General features: G+C 37.1%; 1 protein-coding gene across 6 annotated transcripts in view; it reads left to right on the top strand.

Annotated features, from left to right (window-relative positions):
• The window catches only part of PHKA1 (phosphorylase kinase regulatory subunit alpha 1), a 171,903-nt gene that overhangs the window by 6,051 nt on the left and 145,271 nt on the right, over window positions 1–20,581 (top strand). For all 6 annotated transcript variants that reach the window (XM_027963242.3, XM_027963241.3, XM_027963240.3 and 3 more), the window contains exons 3-6: window positions 2,402–2,449; window positions 5,179–5,347; window positions 16,784–16,866; window positions 20,180–20,260. In XM_027963242.3, coding sequence (XP_027819043.1) covers window positions 2,402–2,449; window positions 5,179–5,347; window positions 16,784–16,866; window positions 20,180–20,260 — 381 coding nt within the window. The remainder of the gene's footprint in view (window positions 1–2,401; window positions 2,450–5,178; window positions 5,348–16,783; window positions 16,867–20,179; window positions 20,261–20,581) is intronic.

Raw genomic sequence — 20,581 nt, 5'->3', positions numbered from 1 at the left:
AGTTATAAAATAAACATATTTGTATGTACTCTATCTAAGATTCACTAGTTTTTACCATTTTGTCATACTTGCATCCCCTCTATACACATGTGCACATACAGGTGCACAGCTTTTTTTTTTTTTTGGTGGGCCATTTGAGAGTTACTTGCAGACATGAAATATGTCTTTTTTAAAATATAGTCTGCTTAATCCATTAATTTAAAAGTTTATTTTTGAATCTGTCTTCCTCTTTTTCTTAAGAAGTCCATAGCCTAATTGGAGGCGGGGAGATGTATAAACATATTTACAACACATTAGGACAGATAATGTAGGTACTGTACATAGGAGATAAGTACAAAGTTCTGTGAGAACACACAGGCTGGAAAGTCTAATTTCCCTTGAACAAGGCAAGAAAGGATTCATAGAGGAGTTGGATTTTTAAGGATAAGCCAGAATTGTTATGTAGACTATATTTGTAGTTTATGGTTTTTCTTTTTGTAGTTTTGTATTTTAAAAAAACATATCTGTCCTATCTCCCTTTTCTTTATGTTTTACAAAGCCTGATAGAGGCTCATGTGTATCTGATTGTATTTATATCAGTCAGTTCACAAGCACATAGATCCATATCCTCAAAAAAGATAGATTAGAAGATGTCATTTGGTCTGGTTAGAAGCCCTGGTGTACGTATAAACATGTATAATTAATGCCAGCTAGTGCACCTGAATCAGGAAATGGGCAGTTTAAGGGAATACAAAATATAGATACTTCCCTTCATTCTTAACCATTCCATGCTTCTTATTAATTTTATCCTGACTTGGAATTTGGAACTTGAGGACAAAAATGGCTGACAGTGGCCATTTCAGGAGGACAAAAGTGGATGACAGTCAGGACTCCTCCACTGCATCTATAATTCCCCAGACTTATTTAAATTAAAGAAAATATCGATGGTAGTAGCAGGATTGGATAGTAAAGAGAGTTGAAAGAATGGGGTAAAAAATCTGTGAGTATGTAGTGACCTGTAGAAGAGAATTCAGAATCAAAGTCACCCCACAGAGTAAGCAGGCTGTGTTTAATACTGTCTAAAACAGTATAATAAAGGATAATCTCTTCCATTAGGATCAAAGTAATGATAGAGATTTTCTGGTAGAGGTTGCATTGTTTCACTACTTTGTAACAAATGCTTCATGCTTTAAAGGGTGACAAGATCACACACTGCCTATTTGTTCTCTCTATCATTCTCTTTATTTCTTCCCTTGGACCACTGGTAGACAGAAATTACTTAAGGAAAGGAACTCTCCCAAGGAAACACTTTATTTTACCCTCAGTAAAAGATTTTAAAAAGAATTGAAACATAACTTAATAGGTTCTTATCTTTTTCACAGCTTGTAGTCCCATTTGAATATTTTGAAGGAATAGCAGAATAGTGCAGCTCCTAAATATTAGATTAGGTTAGTTTTCAGAGGTGTCCTGAAGCCACCTCTGAGACAACCTTCCTTGGAGTAACCTGCTTGTATTTCTTCTGGACTGTGGAACAGAAAGCTTAGAGAAATGGAGAAGCTCTCTGATGCTGTATTCTTCCAAAACATACTGCCTACCCATGCCAGTGTTGATGGGCCCTTCTAGTGTCATGTAGTATAACAAGTATATTGTTACTATACTATAATTAAATATACTTATTATATTATTATTATATTTATTATACTAACTAGTATAGTATAACTAATATCACATATTATTACTATACTATATTATAAATAAATACAATTATTACTATATTATACCAACTAACATAGTATATAATTGGTAATCAGAATTTTGGAGTGTTATGATTAGAACACTAACTACTTTAGAAATTGTCAAGCCCTAGTAAGAGAAATAGTGATGACTTGAGACTTAAGTTTGGGCTTTTTTTCAGGGCAAGAGGGTCGAGTTGCACTAACAATTCTCATTTACAGTTATTCTGAAGTTCATTTATTCTTTAAGAGAAATATCTAGATAATATTTCTATGGACTCTTGAAGATAAGTCTTGGCTAGTTTAGAAAAAAAATTAAAGTGATGATATTGGCTTTTCTAGGACATAGGATATATTTTAAATATCCTCATAGCATTGTGATTTTTGAGCTAGCTTGACCACTTTTTTCCAGGTGGAATGTCCTCTAATAGGATAGTTGACTTAGTTTTACACAAACCTGTTGGAACTTGTATTTTTTTTTAACTTGAAGGAGTCACCAACTGCAGGTTTTAGTTCCACTTTTAGCTGCAATCTGCTCTTCTGTGTGCCTATAAAGTAAATGCCATGTAAATAGGAACCCAGGATAAGGTTACTTGTTCTCAAAAGGTCATGTACCAACTGCAGTTGCTGAGTAAGTGTTCCTGCATCTAGGGATGTTTATAACAGCTTGTTTCCATTTATTTCTGCAGAGTGTAGTGAAGCTGATGAGGGGACTGCTGCACTGCATGATCAGACAGGTATGTCACTGTTAATGCACCCTCTCCAATAAAAGCGCATGGTAATTTATATATATATACACATGTATACATGGTTTGTTTTTTTTTTTCAATTTCACAAATAGTACATACTAATTTTAGAAAATCTGTATAATTGAGAAGGGGGATGTCACTGATCTCACCATCAAGTTACCACTGAAGTATTGCCTTCCAGTCTTTTCCCCTTCCTCTACAAATGATTTCTTTTATATATTTCATCATTACTGTACATGCAATTATGTATATTCAGTAAAAAGTGATGCAGGTCTCTAAACTCCTCTGAAACCCTTGGGACCAAATAAATTTTACAATTCAGAATTTTTCAAATTTTAAAAGGTAGTTCTGGGCATGGAACAACAGACTGGTTTCAAATAGGAAAAGGAGGACGTCAAGGCTGTATATTGTCACCCTGCTTATTTAACTTATATGCAGAGTACATCATGAGAAACGCTGGGCTGGAAGAAGCACAAGCTGGAATCAAGATTGCTGGGAGAAATATCAATAACCTCAGATATGCAGATGACACCACCCTTACGGCAGAAAATGAAGAGGAACTAAAAAGCCTCTTGATGATAGTGAAAGAGGAGAGTGAAAATGTTGGCTTAAGGCTCAACATTCAGGAAACTAAGATCATGGCATCCGGTCCCATCACTCCATGGGAAATAGATGGGGAAACAGTGGAAACAGTGTCAGACTTTATTTTTTGGGGCTCCAAAATCACTGCAGATGGTGACTGCAGCCATGAAATTAAAAGACGCTTACCCCTTGGAAGGAAAATTATGACCCACCTAGATAGCATATTAAAAAGCAGAGACATTACTTTGCCAACAAAGGTCTATCTAGTCAAGGCTATGGTTTTTCCAGTAGTCATGCATGGATGTGAGAGTTGGACTGTGAAGAAAGCTGAGCACCGAAGAATTGATGCTTTTGAACTGTGGTGTTGGAGAAGACTCTTGAGAGTCCCTTGGACTGCAGTCCATTCTGAAGGAGATCAGTCCTGGGTATTCTTTGGAAGGAATGATGCTAAAGCTGAAATTCCAGTACTTTGGACACCTCATGCAAAAAGTTGACTCATTGGAAAAGACTCTGATGCTAGGAGGAATTGGGGGCAGGAGGAGAAGGGGACGACAGAGGATGAGATGGCTGGATGGCATCACCGACTTGATGGACGTGAGTTTGAGTGAACTCCAGGAGTTGGTGATGGACAAGGAGGCCTGGTGTGCTGCAATTCATGGGGTTGCAAAGAGTCGGACACGACTGAGTGACTGAACTGAACAGTATATATACCATATATTATGTTATGCCCTCAAAAAATCCAGATATCACTCTACAATCAGAAACATTAGACTATAGGAAAACATGCATTTTTCACAGTAAATGGAATAAATAAAAACTCCAAATAGCCCCATGTTAGTTTGAATCAGATGTTGCCACCAAATGAATTTTGGTACAAAACTTAGGGGGAAAAAACCTTTTGGAAATGTTTTAGATTTTAGAATTGGAGATAAGGGGCCAAGAATTTATATCTTCTAGAATTAATTTGCATTTTCCTAATCTTGAGTCAAGTTGAACATCCTTTCATATGGGGGTTGAAAATTTGTATTTCATCTTCTATTAATTGCCTTTTAGGTCCTTTGCCTCTTTCTCTTTCAGGCTGTCTCTATCTTGCCTATTTGAGGAGTTCCTCTCCATGATGGATATTAATCCTTTGTCACATGCACTGCAAATATTTTTAGCAGTGTCTGGTTTATCTTTTGGATTTGCTTATGATATTTTTCCCATTCAAAAGTGTCTCACTAAAAGAAAGTATTTTATTTTTATCCTAGGAGTTCTTTACACATGTTATACTCATTGACTCTGAACTGATTTTCTTGAGCCTAAGAATACATTTTATTATAAGGAGAAATTGAGGCCCAGATTAATAAAATGACCATCCTGAGGCACACAAAAAGTCTAAAGTAAAAAGAAATCAAGTCCAGACTTCTGAACTTGATCAGTGATCTCTCTACTGGATTGTTTCACACCCATGATTTTTTTCATTCTTTGCTACTTTTTAATTTTTTTGTATTTTAGATATTTGTATTTTCCACCTTACCAAATAGGTTTAAAGTCACTAATTTCTTGAACTATATTTAAAGATATGACAGTTACATCATATATCAGATGCACACATAATCAAATTGAAATTTCAGGAATCAAGTCTTTCATTTGTCCCTTGCACAGTGTTTCTTTTCTGACCTTGGTTCCAGCTTTCTTTCATGTCTTTTCTTTGTCATTCCATGAGTCTCTCCCTAGCTCCTTTTATTATTCCTTCAAAATATATCTTCTTGGTTCTACTTTCCCTCAAAATATCTACTTCTGTTTCAGGAACAAATGTGTCTTTTTTACAACTCAATTATCTCTTACTAAGCTGTTCTCACTCAATCTCTCTCCATCTCAGTTTTTATCTACAAAAGGGCAAAACAACCATCTGAAGAGTGAAAGAGAGGTGATGAATAGGAAATAGCTGAGTTCAATGGATATTATCTTCTAATTAAATTGTTTAATTTGAAAAATAATGATAGCAGGGGGAAAGGGGTAACAATGCATTTTAAATATTCACAGTTGCCTGAAGGCCGAATGGAGTGATATATGTCAGAGTACTATTGAAGTATGGCATATGGGTTGATTTTCCTGTATACCCTTCTTTTTACTGTTTCTGTTTTCTTCAGGTGGATAAAGTAGAATCCTTCAAGTATAGTCAGAGTACCAAGGATAGCCTCCATGCCAAGTACAACACCAAAACCTGTGCCACTGTAGTGGGTGATGATCAGTGGGGACACCTGCAGTTGGATGCTACCTCTGTATACCTGCTCTTCTTAGCACAAATGACTGCCTCAGGTCAGTACAAGGACAGAAATATGGGAATCACTGTAGTGTGGAGCACTTGCCCTGGTACATGTGGCTTCTCCAAAGGTGTTGTCCAGAAAACAACATAGATGTTTACACTGCTCAAAGATACACATTGGAAATATATTTTGCAAATTTTATACAGAGAAACTCTCTAAAGTGTAGTTAGCACAAGTATGGACTACTCATTAATATATATTTTTAATTGAGAACCAGGAAATCTGGGATTTTCTTTAGACAGGTATTTTTACATCTTTTATTAATCCCCAGATATTATAAAATGGGAAAGAAGGACTAAGGTTTATTGCTTGTTAGTATTAACATCACCTACTTTGTACTACTCTTTATGAATATATTATATACAAGGCATCTGTCTGTAGGCATCTAATTTACATTAAGAGAATTAACTTTGGAATCAGAATTCAATGTTTTCTATTATTGAATAACACACCCTATTCAGATGGCTTTTTAAAATCATTTTAGATGTTTTACTAGAAAAGGAAATTATAACAACCAACATAATTTCCTTTTATTTCTCTTAAATTAGGGAGGACTAAGAATCTGATTACATTCAGTTTATAAATTAAATAGGACTTTACAAGATCTTCCTGAGTAAATGCATGTACTTCTGACAGTACCACATCTTTGACATTTCAATTTCTTTATCCTTCTATCTGATTACAGAGCTCCTTCGTACTAAGGGCATTCAGGGTGAGAATTACCCCAGAATACTTTTCTCTTTTCTTGCAGAAATCAATACTTTGTGATAAAGCCTCCTTTTTTTCTCCCCTCTAGAACAACACACCTCCCAGAGATTGAATAACCTTTTCTTAAAATTACGTCTACTCACATACTCCTTTTTTTTTGGAGGGGAAATTCCTCCCTGAATAAATGTATCTTTTAGGTAGGTTCAAGTGGCTCAGGCAGTAAAGAATTTGCCAGCAATGCAGGCGACCTGGTTTCGATGCCTGGGTCAGGAAGATCCCCTGGAGAAGGGAATAGCTACCCACTCCAGTATTCTTGCGTGGAGAATCCCATGGAAGGAGGAGCCTGGTAGGCTATAGTCCATGGTGTTGCAAAGAGCTGGACACGACTGAGTGACTAACACTTTCACTTTTCACTTAGGTAGATTTTATTTAATTTATTTAAGTAGAATGGTAACTATAATTCCATACCTAATATTCTAATACCAACTCTGGAGTGTTTTTCTACAAAGCAGTGTCTAAATATCCCTTGTGGTTTTTCATTTTGACCCCCAAAGGAAAGCAGAAATAGACTGAAGAGGTTTATAAGAGACCATTCATTCAACAAAAGTTTGTTGATTCCTGACTTAACGTTTGATTTTCAACACCATGAGCTGATTTTAATAGGTACTTGGAATAAAGTAGATATTTTATCAAGCAAGTCTTTGAGGAATAAATTGAAATAAGTAGAAATTCACAATCCAAAAAAGGGAAGGGAATAGCAATGACTATAGCATAGAAGTTTGAAATGTACTGGCCATCAAGGTAAGGCTAGATATCTTCCTTGGTTAGAGTGTAAGATAGGTCTGGAAAAATGGCAAGCGATGGAGCTAAAAAACTTGGGGTTAACTGTTGAAGGCCCTGTGTACCATGCTTTGGTTTCCCAAGTTGCTCAGTGGTAAAGAATCTGCCTGCCAATGCAAGAGACCCAGGAGATGTGGGTTCAACCCCTGGATCGGGAAGATCCCCTAGAGAAAGAGATGGCAACTCACTCTATATTCTTGCTTGAAAATTCCATGGAAAGAGGAGCCTGGTGGGCTACAGCCCATGGGGTCACAAAAGTCAGACACGACTTAGCGATTGAGCACACATGAACATACCATGCTAAGTAGTTTGGAGTTTGGAGTTTAGTCTATAGTCAATAGAAAGCCATTCAAGATAAATAATAAAGAAAGTTTCAAATAGCAGGAAGATAGATTGGATGGAGGAGAAAATTAAGATGGGGCTTCCCCTGTGGCTCATTGGTAAAGAATCCACCTACCAATGCAGGAGACACAGGTTTGCTGCCTGGGCCAGGAAGATCCCACATGCTGCAGAACAGCTAAGCCCATGTGCCACAACTATTGAGCCTGTGCAGTAGAACCTAGGAGCCACAACTGCTGCAGCCCTCGCACCCTAGAGCCCATGCTCTGTAACAAGAGAAGCCACTGCAATGAGAAGTCTGTGCACTGCAACTAGAAAGAAGCCCCCATTCTCTGCAAGAAGAGAAAAGCCTGCACAGCAGCAAAGACCCAGCACAGCCAAAAATAAACAAATAAAAATTATTTTTTTAAAGATAGAGGACTAATTAGAAGTTTAGTAAAAATACTTTAGGCAAGAAATGATGTAGAATTTATGTAAGGCAGTTGTCTTGAGGATTAAAAGAAGAGTTGTGAGAGATAATTGAGAAGTAAAATATGAAAGATCTTTATGTAAAATTTAGCAATTCTCTGAACATTTTTGAATTCTTAAAAATCTCAACTTTGATTAAAGGAGAGGCTTAGACAGAAGCTGATTGCAACTTAGAGGACAGTAGCAGAGGAGGTCCACAGACCCTCTCCCCAGCAAAATAACCATAAATGGTGAAAATTAATTTTAGAAAACCAAACATTTAAAGTCACTGGAAATTGTCCTAAGGGTACACAGCAAGTGGAGAAACATTTATTCAAAGATATCTAAATCTTAGCAGTAAGAAAGTATAGCATTTGGGCCACAATCTATTCCTTCCCCTGCCCCAAACTCACCATGACAGAAGCACTATTTGAAGCGAATGCAGCCAGGAATACAAGGCTCCCTGCCCGCTCCCCACCCCAGCTCTCAGTCTAAGGCTGTGATATCTCAGATTACCAGCACTTCTTACTCTCCCCAGCTCTGTGTTGCAAAATTTCTAATCCAGTCAAGAATGACTTAGAGGTTTAGAGCTCCCTTCCAACCCCCTAGTCCCACTAATGGAGTGGATGCTTAACCACAGGCAGAGCAGACCAAGAATACTAGGCCTGATCCACCTTTCTAGTAGCATGGATGGTAGGGCAGGCCATAAGAACAGAAAAGTCCATAGCTCCTCCCAAGAGAACTGATTTTGGGAACAGAATGTGGAGAAGTTCAAGACTAAGGGCACTCTAGGAAACAATGAAGATTTTGGTTCTAAGAAATTAAGAGGAGTCTAATAACTCAATAATACAAGCAATAAACTATCCTGTAGACTAGCTAGCCATTTTAACAGAGAACCAAGGAAAGAGAGAGCTAAAACAAGCCTTCCTAGGATTAGAACAACTGTCAAAGACTGGCGTCAATGACTACATCAAATGGGACCTGAAATAAATTGAATGAAACGGTCAACAATTTATGCCTCAGGGCCTTGTACAATATAATAGAACAATTAATTGACAGTTAGTGGAGATTAACATCTGATACCAACAGAGACAGATCACAGATCCCTTCTCAGCTTTATGGCTAAGATCAAGTGTAATGAATCACAGAAAGAGACAAGTTGCTAAAGCTAAAACCACTATCTTCCTGGGGTGACAGTGTACTTATCCAGGGCAGCACCCTCTGAGGAACAACAGGGGCTGTATACTATGGGGTAAATAACTTTCACTGAAATAATCCATGTCACTAAACAAATAAACAGGTAAACAATTCCCATAAGGGAAAGTATCAATATCTATATATTATCTATAATATCTGGTTTTCAGTAAAAATTTATGAGGCATGCAAAGAACCAGGAAAGCCTGGCAACAGAAGAAAAAGCAGGTGATAAAAGCTCCTTTGAGAGGAAGCATATGTTGAATTTAGGGGAAAAAGACTTCAAAGCAGTTACTATAAAAGTGTTCAGAAAGCTGAAGAACACCATGCTTAAAGAAATAAAGGAATATATGATTATTGCATTTCATCAAATAGAAAATTTCAATAAAGAGATAAAAATGAACCAAATGGAAAGTTGAAAAATATAGTAACTGAAATGAAAGACTCATTTTGTTGTTGTTTAGTCACTAAGTCATGTCCAACTCTTTTCAACCCCATTGACTGTAGCCCACCAGATTCCTCTGTCCATGGAATTTCCCAGGCAAGAATACTGGAGTGGGTTGCCGTTTCCTACTCTAGGGGTCTTCCTGACCCAGGGATTGAACCCACATCTCCTGCTTGGCAGGCGGATTTTTGCCACTGAGCTACCTGGGAAGCCCAAAAGACTAACTCAGTTCAGTTCCGTTCAATCGTTCAGTCATCTCTGACTCTTTGAAACCCCATGGACTGCAGCATGCCAGGCTTTCCTGTCCATCACCAACTCCCAGAGCTTGCTTAAACTCATATCCATCAAGTCATTGATGCCATCCAACCATCTCATCCTCTGTCATCCCCTTTTCCTCCCACTTTCAATCTTTCCCAGCATCAGGGTCTTTTCCAGTGTGTCAGTTCTTCATGTCAGGTGGCCAAAGTATTGGAGCTTCAGCTTCAGCATCAGTCCTTCCAATGAATATTCAAGACTGATTTCTTTTAGGATTGACTGGTTGGATCTCCTTGCTGTCCAAGGGACTCTCAAGAGTCTTCTCCAACACCACAATTCAAAAGCATCAATTCTTTGGCACTCAGCTTTCTTTATAGTCCAACTCTCACATCCATACATGACTACTGGAAAAATCATAGCTTTGACTATATGGACCTCAGTAGAGAGACTCAATCGATTTGAGCTGGCAGAGGGAAAAATCAACATACTTGAAGACAGATCAACAGAGATTATGCTGTTTGAAGAGCAGGAAAAAACAATAAAGCAAAATGAATAAAACCCCAGAGAAATGTAGGACACCAACCGCTACCAACTCACGTGTAATAAGAAAAGAGTAAGGAGCAGAAAACATGTTTAAAGAAATAATGGGACTTCCCTGGTTAAGAATCTGCCTGCCAATGCAAGGTACACAGGTTCGATCTGCGAAGTTTCTACATGCTGTGGGGCAACTAGGCCCATGTACTGCAACTACAGAGCCCATGTTCTAGAGCCTGAGAGCCACAAGTACTGAGCCCATGGGCCTAGAGCCCATGTTCTGCAACAAGAGAGGCCACCACAATGAGAAGCCCAGGCACCACAACTATGGGGTAGCCCCTGCTTTCTGCAACTAGAGAAAGCCCACACACAGCAATGAAGACCCAGCATAGCCAAAAAAATAAAATCAATCATTATTGAAATAAAAGAAAGAATGGATGAAAACACCCCAAATTTAGTGCAAAACATTAATCTACATATCCAAGAAGCTCAAATATTTCCAGGTAGAATAAACTAAGATTCATATCCAGAAACATCGTAGTAAAAGTTAAAAGCTGAAAACAAACATCTTGAGAGCAATATGAGAAAAATGACTTGTTACGTATGTGAAAGTCACTCAGTTGTGTCTGACTCTTTGCGACCCCATGACTGTAGCCTGCCAGGCTCCTCTGTCCATGGAATTCTCCAGGCCAAGAATACTGGAGCATTCCCTTCTCCAGGGGATCTTCCCAACCCAGAGATCAAACCCAAGTATCCCACATTGCAAGCAGATTCTTTACCATCTGAGCCACCATAAAGGGAACCCAAATAAGATTATCTGCTGACTTCTTTTCTGAAAAAAAGTAGAGGCCAGAAGACAGTGGAATGATATGTTTAAAAGGCTAAAGAAAGGAAGTATACCAAGAATCTTATAACTATCTTTCAAAAAAACAAACTGAGATAAAGACATTCCCAGATAAATAGTGAAAGAATTTGTTGCTAATAGACCTATGTTAGGTGCTTAGTTGCTTCAGTCGTGTCCAACTCTTTGCAAACTTAAGGGCTGTAGCCTGCCAGGCTCCTCTGTCCATGGAATTCTCTAAGCAAGAATACTGGAGTGGGTTGCCATATCCTCCCCAGGAGATCTTCCTGACCCAGGGATTGAACACACTCATGTCTCCTGCATTGGCAGGCGGGTTCTTTACCACTAGCACTGCCTGGGAAGCCCAGACCTACTTTACAAGAAATACTAAAAGAAGTTCTTTATATTAAAATCAGGTGACCAAAAGCAGTAGCTGGAATCTACACACACACACACACACACACACACAAAACCAGACCACTGGTAAAAATAATTATAAAATATGGTATAATTACATATTTCTTTTTTCTTATCTTAACTGACCTAAATGAGTTTAAGCAAGCTCTGGAAGTTGGTAATGGACAGGGAAGCCTGGTGTGCTGCAGTCCAAGGGGTCGCAAAGAGTCAGACATGACTGAGCAACTGAACTGAACTGACCTAAAAATCAATTGTATAAAACTTATTTTATACAATAACTTGTATTGTTGTGCTTATATCATATAAAAATGTAAATATATTTGATAATATCAGAACCAAGGAGGTGGGTGGGAGCAAAGCTATAGTGAATTAAGAAAAAGATAACCAAATCATAACTCAACTCCACAGGAACAAATGAAGAGAATGAGAGATGGTAAATTAGAAAGACATCCTATGTTCATGGATTAGAACACTTACTGTTAAGATAGCTGCTACTGCTACTACTGCTAAGTCACTTCAGTCGTGTCCAACTCTGTGCGACCCCATAGACGGCAGCCCACCAGGCTCCCCCATCCCTGGGATTCTCCAGGCAAGAACGCTGGAGTGGGTTGCCATTTCCTCTCCAATGCATGAAAATGAAAAGTGAAAGTGAAGTCGCTCAGTCATGTCCGACTCTTGGCGACCCCATGGACTGCAGCCTACCAGGCTCCTCCATCTGTGGGATTTTCCAGGCAAGAGTACTGGAGTGGGGTGCCATTGCCTTCTCCAGTTAAGATAGCAACATTCCCCAAATTGATCTATAGATTCAATGCAATTCTTGTGCACATTCCATCTGTCTTCTTTGTAAAAAATGACAAGCTCTTTCTAAAATGTATATGGAAATCCAAAGGATCCAGAATGGTCAAAAGAATTTTGAAAAAGAAGAACAAAGTTAGAGGACTCACACTTTCTGATTTCAAAACTTACTTCCACAGGTATACACGTGTTCCCCATCCTGAACCCCCTCCAAAACATAGTAACAGAAACATCAATAAACTGAGCTCTTGTTAAGCAAAAAACTTACTTCCAAATATTGTGATACTGGCATAAGGATAGACACATAGAATAACAGAATAAAACTGAGAGTCCAGAAGCAACACATGGTCAGTTGATTTTTGACAAGGATGCCAAGATAGTTCAATGGGGAAAGAATGATGCTAGGAAAACTGAATATCCACATGCAAAAGAATGAAATTGGACTTCTTCTCTACCATAGACAAAAACTAACACAAAATGAATCATAGACTTAAATGTAGGAAGGAAAACTGTAAAAGGCTTTAATCCAGTAGAATACTGCAGAATACTGCAGAATGGGTGGCATAAAGAACAGGAATTTATTTTCTCAGAATTCTGGAGGCTAAAAGTCCAAGATCAAGGTGTCAGCAGTGCTGGTTTCAATGAATCCTCTCACCTTGGCTTGCAGACAGCTACCTTCTGTGCTATGTCTTCATATGGCCTTTTCTCTCTGTGTGTGCACTCCTGATGTCTCCTTTCATAAGTATACCAATCCCTATTGTATGAGGGCCCCACCCTTATGACCTCATTTAACATGAATTACCTCCTTAAACCTTAGACTTCCCTGGTGGCTCAGACGGTAAAGCGTCTGCCTACAATGTCAGAGACTGGGTTCAATCCCTGGGTTGGGAAGATCTCCTGGAGAAGGAAATGGCAACCCACTCCAGTATTCTTGCCTGGAAAATCCGTGGATGGAGGAACATCCATGCTGCTATGAACATTCATGCAGGTGCACAAGCTTTTGAGTGAACATGTTTTCATTTTTCCTGAATATATACCTAAGAATGAAACTGCTAGATCATATGGTAACTCTGTTTAACCTTATGAGAGTTGCCAGACTCTTTTACAAAGTGGCTGTACAATGTATAGTCCATGGGGTCGCAAAGAGTCAGAGGCGACTGAGCAACTTCACTTCACCTCCATAAAAGCCTCACTTCTAAATACAGTCACATTGGGGGTTAGAGCTTCAACATATGAATTTTATGGGGGAAATTTTGAGTTTATAACAAACATTTAGAGAAAAATATAGGATTAAACCTTCCTCACCTTGGGTTAGGCCCTGTTAGATATGACACCAAAAGTATAAGCAAATAAAGGAAAATAAATTGGAATTTGTCAACTTAAGATAAACTTGTGTTTAACAACTGTTGGGCTTCAAAGGACCCTTTCAATAAAGTGAAAAAATACCCACAATATGATAGGAAATATTTGCAAATCATTTTATAAGAATAGTATGACAAATCTATAGAGATATAACATACATGAGTGATTGCTTGGCCGGGGGTGGGTATGGAATGATGGGACAAGTGTTGAAGGGAAATGGGGAGTGACTACTATGGATACAAGATTTCTTTGGAGGAATGGTGAAAATGTTCTAAAATTGATTATGGTAATGGTTGCAGAACTCTGCAAACCCTAAAAACCACTAAATTATTTACTTGAAATTGGGTAAATTATATGGTATGTGAAGAAGATCTCAATGTTACTGTTTTTAAAAATAAGAGAGAGAGAGGCTTAATTTTAGGCAAGTACAAATCAGTCTGTGGAGTAGACCACAGGGTCAGCCTCGTTTCTAGATACTTTAGTATGCTTTACGCAGCACTGACATCTTTGGCCTTACCCAAGCCCTACTTCATTTCACCTGTATATCTCACCTCTGCACCCTCTTTTCTACAAGCAGTGCCTTGGCTCCATAGAAGGGACAGGAACCAGATGTTATGAGTGGTCTTGTTTCAAGAGACAGGTCCTCTCCTGTGCTTAACAGGGTTGTTTAAGATCATTCAATAAATAATTATTGAACATCTACTATTCAAAATATTATTTAATATCATTCAAATTAGACTGTGAGATACTTTTAGGGGCTATATGAGATGTTTTGGGGACTACAAATATGAATAAGATTTCTTCAAATTCAGGTAGATTTATCTGTGGTACAAAGTAAAAACTAAGTTCATAAGAGCAAGAAAAAATAAAATTCTGTGAAACACAGAAGAGGGGAATCAATGAGAACATCACAAGAGGAGACAGCATTTGAACTGGGCCTTGAAAGAATAGTTAGGATTTCAAGATATGGAGGAAGCTGTGTAAACAGAATATCATGAACAAAAGGACCAATGGTAGATGTGTGTCATTTATATGGTATAGTGACTAGTTAGTGCGACATGAGTCTAAGAAATTGTCAAAACCGGTTTCACACTTACTGCCTTATCTCAATTTATGTTCAAGTACCTTGGCACACAAAGCTGACAAAATAAAGCTATGAAGCTGATATCAAATATTACTGCCTCTCTTTTTTTCCTCTCTATCCAAGAGGTTAAGGTGGGTCAATATTGCTACAAGAAAGACCCTTTGCTCCCCATGCTGCCCTGTGCTGTGGTTACTGTTCTGACAGAGCCATGGATCAGGAGGAGTTTGCAATCTGATGATCTGAATCATATATTCATTTTTAATTTTAAATTTACGAGTTCTGTGATTTAAAATATTTGTCAATAGATCAAAGATTTAAATGTGAAAAAAAAGAAACTGAAAGCACTAGAAGCATTCATGGGATAAAGCTTTTTAATAAAAGCTTCTGAGAAAAAAATATACTGTAAGCAAAATGGAACTTCAGACAAACTGGGAAAAATACTTGCAACACATATAATGGGCAAAAGTCCAATTTCTTTAATATTTATTAACATATTAATAACAGAAAGATGGGCAATTCAATATAAATTGAAGTATATGAAAATACAAAAAGTTCATAGGAAAAGAAATACAGCTGATTTATAAACATAAGACTCACAACCTTACTCAAAATAAAAGAGCTATAAATTAAAATGCAAGGATATTCTATCTCTGATCCGTTAGAGTAGTAAAGATCAAAAACTTTTATTAAAGCCTGTGTTTACAAACATGTTGGAAATAGGCAGGCAGTGCTGGTTGGTATGTAAACCGTGGAATTTCTTTGCAGAATAACATGGGGATGACTATCATCATTTAATGTACATGTGGTGAAATGTTTCGAGAGAGGAGTACCAATGTTTGTAGCTTACTTAGAAATGTATCCAAAATTGGAAGGACTGTTAGATGGATATAAAATGATTTAAAAGTATAGTAAAATGTTAATGGTTGAGTCCAGATGATGTGTAAAATCTACAGGTGCCACTATAAAATTCTTTCCTTTTTTGTTTGAAAATATTCAAAATAAAATGTTGGAAAAAGTAATATGCATGAATATATGACTCAGTAGTTAGGAATTTACCTTGATATACTGGTGCATATGCACAAAGATATATAAACACACAGATATTCATTGCAGCATTGATAGTAGTGATGAAAGACTAGATACAACCCAAATGTCTTTCATTAGGGAACTGGTTATACAAATAGTTTTTCAGTGGAATGCTATGTAGTCATTTTTTTTTAATGAAGCAGATATATTTGTCTCCAAGTTGTATGTTAAAAAAGCAAGGTGTGGCATAATATACTACTCTTTGCATAATTTTTATATATGCATAATGTATTTCTGATAGGATACAGAGGAAACTGGTTAAGATTGGTTTCTTCTAGAGAGGAAACTTGGCAGGGTGGGAGTAATGTGATCCTGATTGGGAGAAAAACTGTGTAATTGTTGGTATTTCCCTTGATGGCCAGGAAAGGAAAGGAATTAGTTTTTAAACAAAAATGGATCATGTTGTACACACTTGGAAGCAGTATAGTATCTTGGTTAGGAACTCAGTCTCTGAAATGAAACAAAAGTTGACAGTCAGTTGAGTCCTATTTCCACTAGGTATCAGTTTCATGACTTTAGGCAAACATTTAACTTCTGTAAGCCTCAGGCAGAAAACAGAGGTAACCACCTCTTAGAGTTGTTGTGAAAATTGAATGTATAATTCATGTAAAATATTTTATTTATAAGCTCTTTTTGTATAGTTCAAATTTAGATTATCATTTTTACTCTCCATAATATGGTTTTGGGTTCTTAAAATCATAATCTTCACCCACTTCTTATTATTTAGTCTCCCTCCAAGCCTTCTTTAAAATGTTTATCTTTCTTTTTCCAGATGCCTAGGTTTATACATTTAAACACCAATTAGTTACCTATAGAATTAGAAGTCTGAGAACTTTCATTAAAACAAATATCAATCAAAATTCTTCCATTTTAAAACATGCTGGTGTCTCACTTAGTTGAAAACTAGCCTAGGACTGATTTGTGGTATTATTTTTATGTTTTAGAAATCAAAGTGCTTCTTGATTCCTAAGCAGGAGTAGGACTCTTTGGGAGTAAGGGGGTCAGTTAAGTCACTATGGCTGCCTTTAAAGCCTGTAGTGATAATTAACTAGCTCTATACCTTTATTCCCTTTTTCCTCAGGACTTCATATTATCCACAGCCTAGATGAAGTTAATTTCATACAGAACCTTGTGTTTTACATTGAAGCTGCATATAAAACTGCTGTAAGTACTCATTTTGGAATGAATTTTAAACATGTGATGTTTTAAATATACTGAACAACCTATTCCTTCTCCTAAGGCTGCTCCTCATAGAGAACCAATCTGTAACGCTTCTGGCAGAAGTTGCCTTCGGCCTCTTTCGTTACTAAGCTCTGTCATCCTTCTAGTGTTTATGGTTAAATGGGAGTAGGATAGCTAAGGAGTATTACTGGTCAGTTAGCTACTTAGAAATAAAGTTTAGTCGTGTGTTTAATATCATCTGTAGACATTGATTCAGTGCTTACTATACAAAAATAATTAATCTTTTTTACAACTACAGTATGAGATAGGTTTTTAATCAAGTCATTTTTAATGAGGTCATAATATATTTAACATTTCTCTCAGAAATTACTATTCTTCATTGCACGATGCTCATTGTGTTGAAAATGGCTGTTATATATAGTTCAGTGTTTTACTTGTTTAATTGTTTTGGTTTGATTAGTTGTTTTTTCAGGTGTGAGGGAAAATCTGGAGCCTGTCCCTGCTTATTTACCAGAAGTGAAGTGAAAGTCGCTTAGTCGTGTCTGACTCTTTGCGACCCCATGGACTATAGCTCACCAGGCTCCTCTGTCCATGGAATTCTCCAGGCAAGAATACTGGAGTGGGTAGCCATTCCCTTCTCCAGGGAAGAGTAATTCTAATGTAGATATATGTGGTGCAAGCAGATATTATTTGTTGACAGATTTTTGTTTTCTGATACCATAAGTCTGCTGTGATGCAGGGTAAAAACCAGGGTTTTCTGACCTCTGTTGCAGCCAAGGTTGCAGCAGTAGAATTAATGATATTTGTGCCTTCTCCTACTCTAATATCTGCTGCACAGACTAGGGTAGAGCTGGGTTTAGGGGCAGATGAGACTCACTATGGGATAAATATGGCTTACCTTTCTGAAACTTCATCTTTTGACTCAGAGATTTGACATTAAAAGTAACTTAAGGTAAACACCAAAATAAATACAAGTGTGTTTGTGCATGTGCAAGCATGTGTGTGCATGTGAGTATTTCCAAGTTCTGTTCAATGAGAGAGCATAGAACCCTGACACCACAGTGGCAATGAGCACTGGTACTCAGGTCTTGACTATAACTCATTCTCTAATAAAAAGAATGAGAACTCCTTGTAAAAGTGGTTGATTCCAGGACTGGGGCAGGGAAAATATAAGATGAGATTATACTTGAGCATCTTATAATGACAGAAAGCAAGGAAGTGTTTTTAAAATGGAGCATGTTAAAAGAACACAGGAGCCAATCTAGAAGAACTCCCAATGGCCAGGGCTGGAACAATTTGAGCAAAATAAATAATGGTAACATTTTATTACAACCCAGGGGATAACCTAAATATCTATAAGTTATACTGATATAAATAAATAGCTGAGTAAAAAAATGAGGGAGAAAGAATAGCACTTCCTTAGAGAAGGACTGCAATTAATGAGTGGATAGGTAATAAAGGAACTAGAAAATCACCATTGAAACACCACTATAATTGTTGCAAGGATAATTCACTGATGGATGCTAAGTTAGTGGATGGATATTCGAGGAGAAACAAGATATTTGCACAGTCATAAAGTGTATCTCTGAAGATATATATTAATTACAGGCATATCTCATTTCACTGTTTCACTCTCTTGCACTTAGCAGTTCCTTGTGATGTTTACAAATTGAAGGTTTGTGACAACCCTATGTCAAGCAAGCCTATTGGTGCAATTTTTTGAACAACATTTGCTCATTTCATGTCTCTGTCACATTCTGGTAATTCTTGCAGTATGTCAAATCCTCCACAAGCAAAAAGATTTTGACTCACCCAAGTCTCAGATAATTGTTAGCATTTTCTAGCAATAAGATATTTTTAAATTAAGGTATATACATTGTTTTTTTAGACTTAATACTATTGCACACTTAATAGACTACAGTGTAGTATAAATATAACTTTTTTTATTCTTAATGTAAACTTATTTATTTTAATTGGAGGTTAATTACTTTACAATATAACTTTTATATGTACTGGGAAACCAAAAAGTCATATGATTTGCTTTAATGCAATATTTGCGTTATCACTGTAGTCTATAACTGAATCCACAATATCTCCAAATGATGCTTGCAATTAGTATAATAATAGAATAGGAAAATGGTAACAGTAGAATGGAGAAACTCTGTAGACACTACCTTAACCAAGTGATGAAGGTTAATGTTACAAGTAATAAGACATCAACATTGTGTACCCCTGATATGATGCACTAAGAAGGAGCATAATGTTTGTAGAATTCTGGTATTCTTGCCAAAAATGCATAACCTCAATCTAATCAAGAGAAGACATCAAGGAAACCCAAACTGAGGGAAATCTATTAAATATATGACCATTAATCTTCAGAAAGTGTCAAGGTATAAAAGACAAGGCTTGAGAAACTGTAACTGGAAGAGATTTAAGGAGGCATGACAAATGCAGCATGGTATTCTGGATTGCATCCTGTAATATAGTAAGGCTATCGGTGGAAAAACTGGTGAAATCCTATGAAAGCCCATAATTCGGTTACTAATATTTTACTCATGTAAATTTCACTTTGACACTTGTACTATGGTTATGTCAAGTGTTAACATTAAGGGAAGCTGAGTGAAAAGTGTATAGGAACTCACTACTATTTTTGAAACTTCTCTGTTAATCTAAAGTTATTTGGAAATGAAAAGTTTTTAAAAAGTAATTTTAAATGTTATCTTTATATTATCGAGGAGCTGTATAGCACTATGGTTTGGAGAACTTGGACTCTAATTTTAGCCCTGTCATTCATGAACTATGTGACCTTGAGTGAGTTGCTTAACTTCTCTTTGCACCTCAGTTTTGTCATTTATAAAATATAAGGATTAAGGATGATAATAGTGTAAAGTGCATAAGTAAGTTCTTGGTACATTGTCATTGCCAATAGATAATAAAATTAGAATGGATATTTAAGATAAAATATTTGGGATGATGTTTAGGCTCTGTTTCTTAGATCCCCTAGATATCCGCTTTGATGAAAAATTTTGATAAGCACCTCTTTAGATGAACTAAGTTACAGTTCTTAGCCATCAAGATATCTTCTAACTTCTTGGAGTCCCCAGTAGAACTGAAAGCTACTGTAGAAATAGTTATAGGGGGAACTCAACTCCTTGGCCTCTCCTTAATAAGCATTGTGGGCAAACATATGTATGGCAAGTTAGCTAATATTTATGCCTTTTATTCAAGGGTTGTATATCTAGTAAGCATTTAGTAGTGGTGACTTGCTAATGGTGTGTTGGTTATTTTATGCCAGGACTTCGGGATATGGGAACGTGGAGACAAGACCAATCAAGGAATCTCAGAATTGAATGCCAGTTCAGTTGGAATGGCAAAGGTAAAATTTTCCTCACTCTGCTTTTACCAAGCGTAGGATGTCTCATACACTTTTTTTTTTTTACTTTAATATTTTGCATTTATTGAGTGAGGTATTAATTTAATTTTTTTTAGCTTTTTATTTTTAAATTTTAATATCTTTAATTCTTTCATGCGTTCCCAAACATGTACCCCCCTCCCACCTCCCTCCCCATAACATCTCTCTGGGTCATCCCCATGTACCAGCCCCAAGCATGCTGCATCCTGCGTCAGACACATGATAGTATACATGTTAGAATGTCATTCTCCCAAATCATCCCACACTCTCCCTCTCCCTCTGAGT

Source organism: Ovis aries, chromosome X (assembly GCF_016772045.2).
Source record: "Ovis aries strain OAR_USU_Benz2616 breed Rambouillet chromosome X, ARS-UI_Ramb_v3.0, whole genome shotgun sequence".
Lineage (NCBI taxonomy): Eukaryota > Metazoa > Chordata > Mammalia > Artiodactyla > Bovidae > Ovis > Ovis aries.
Note: the sequence above shows the minus strand (reverse complement) of the source record. Positions and strands in the feature narration are given on the sequence as shown.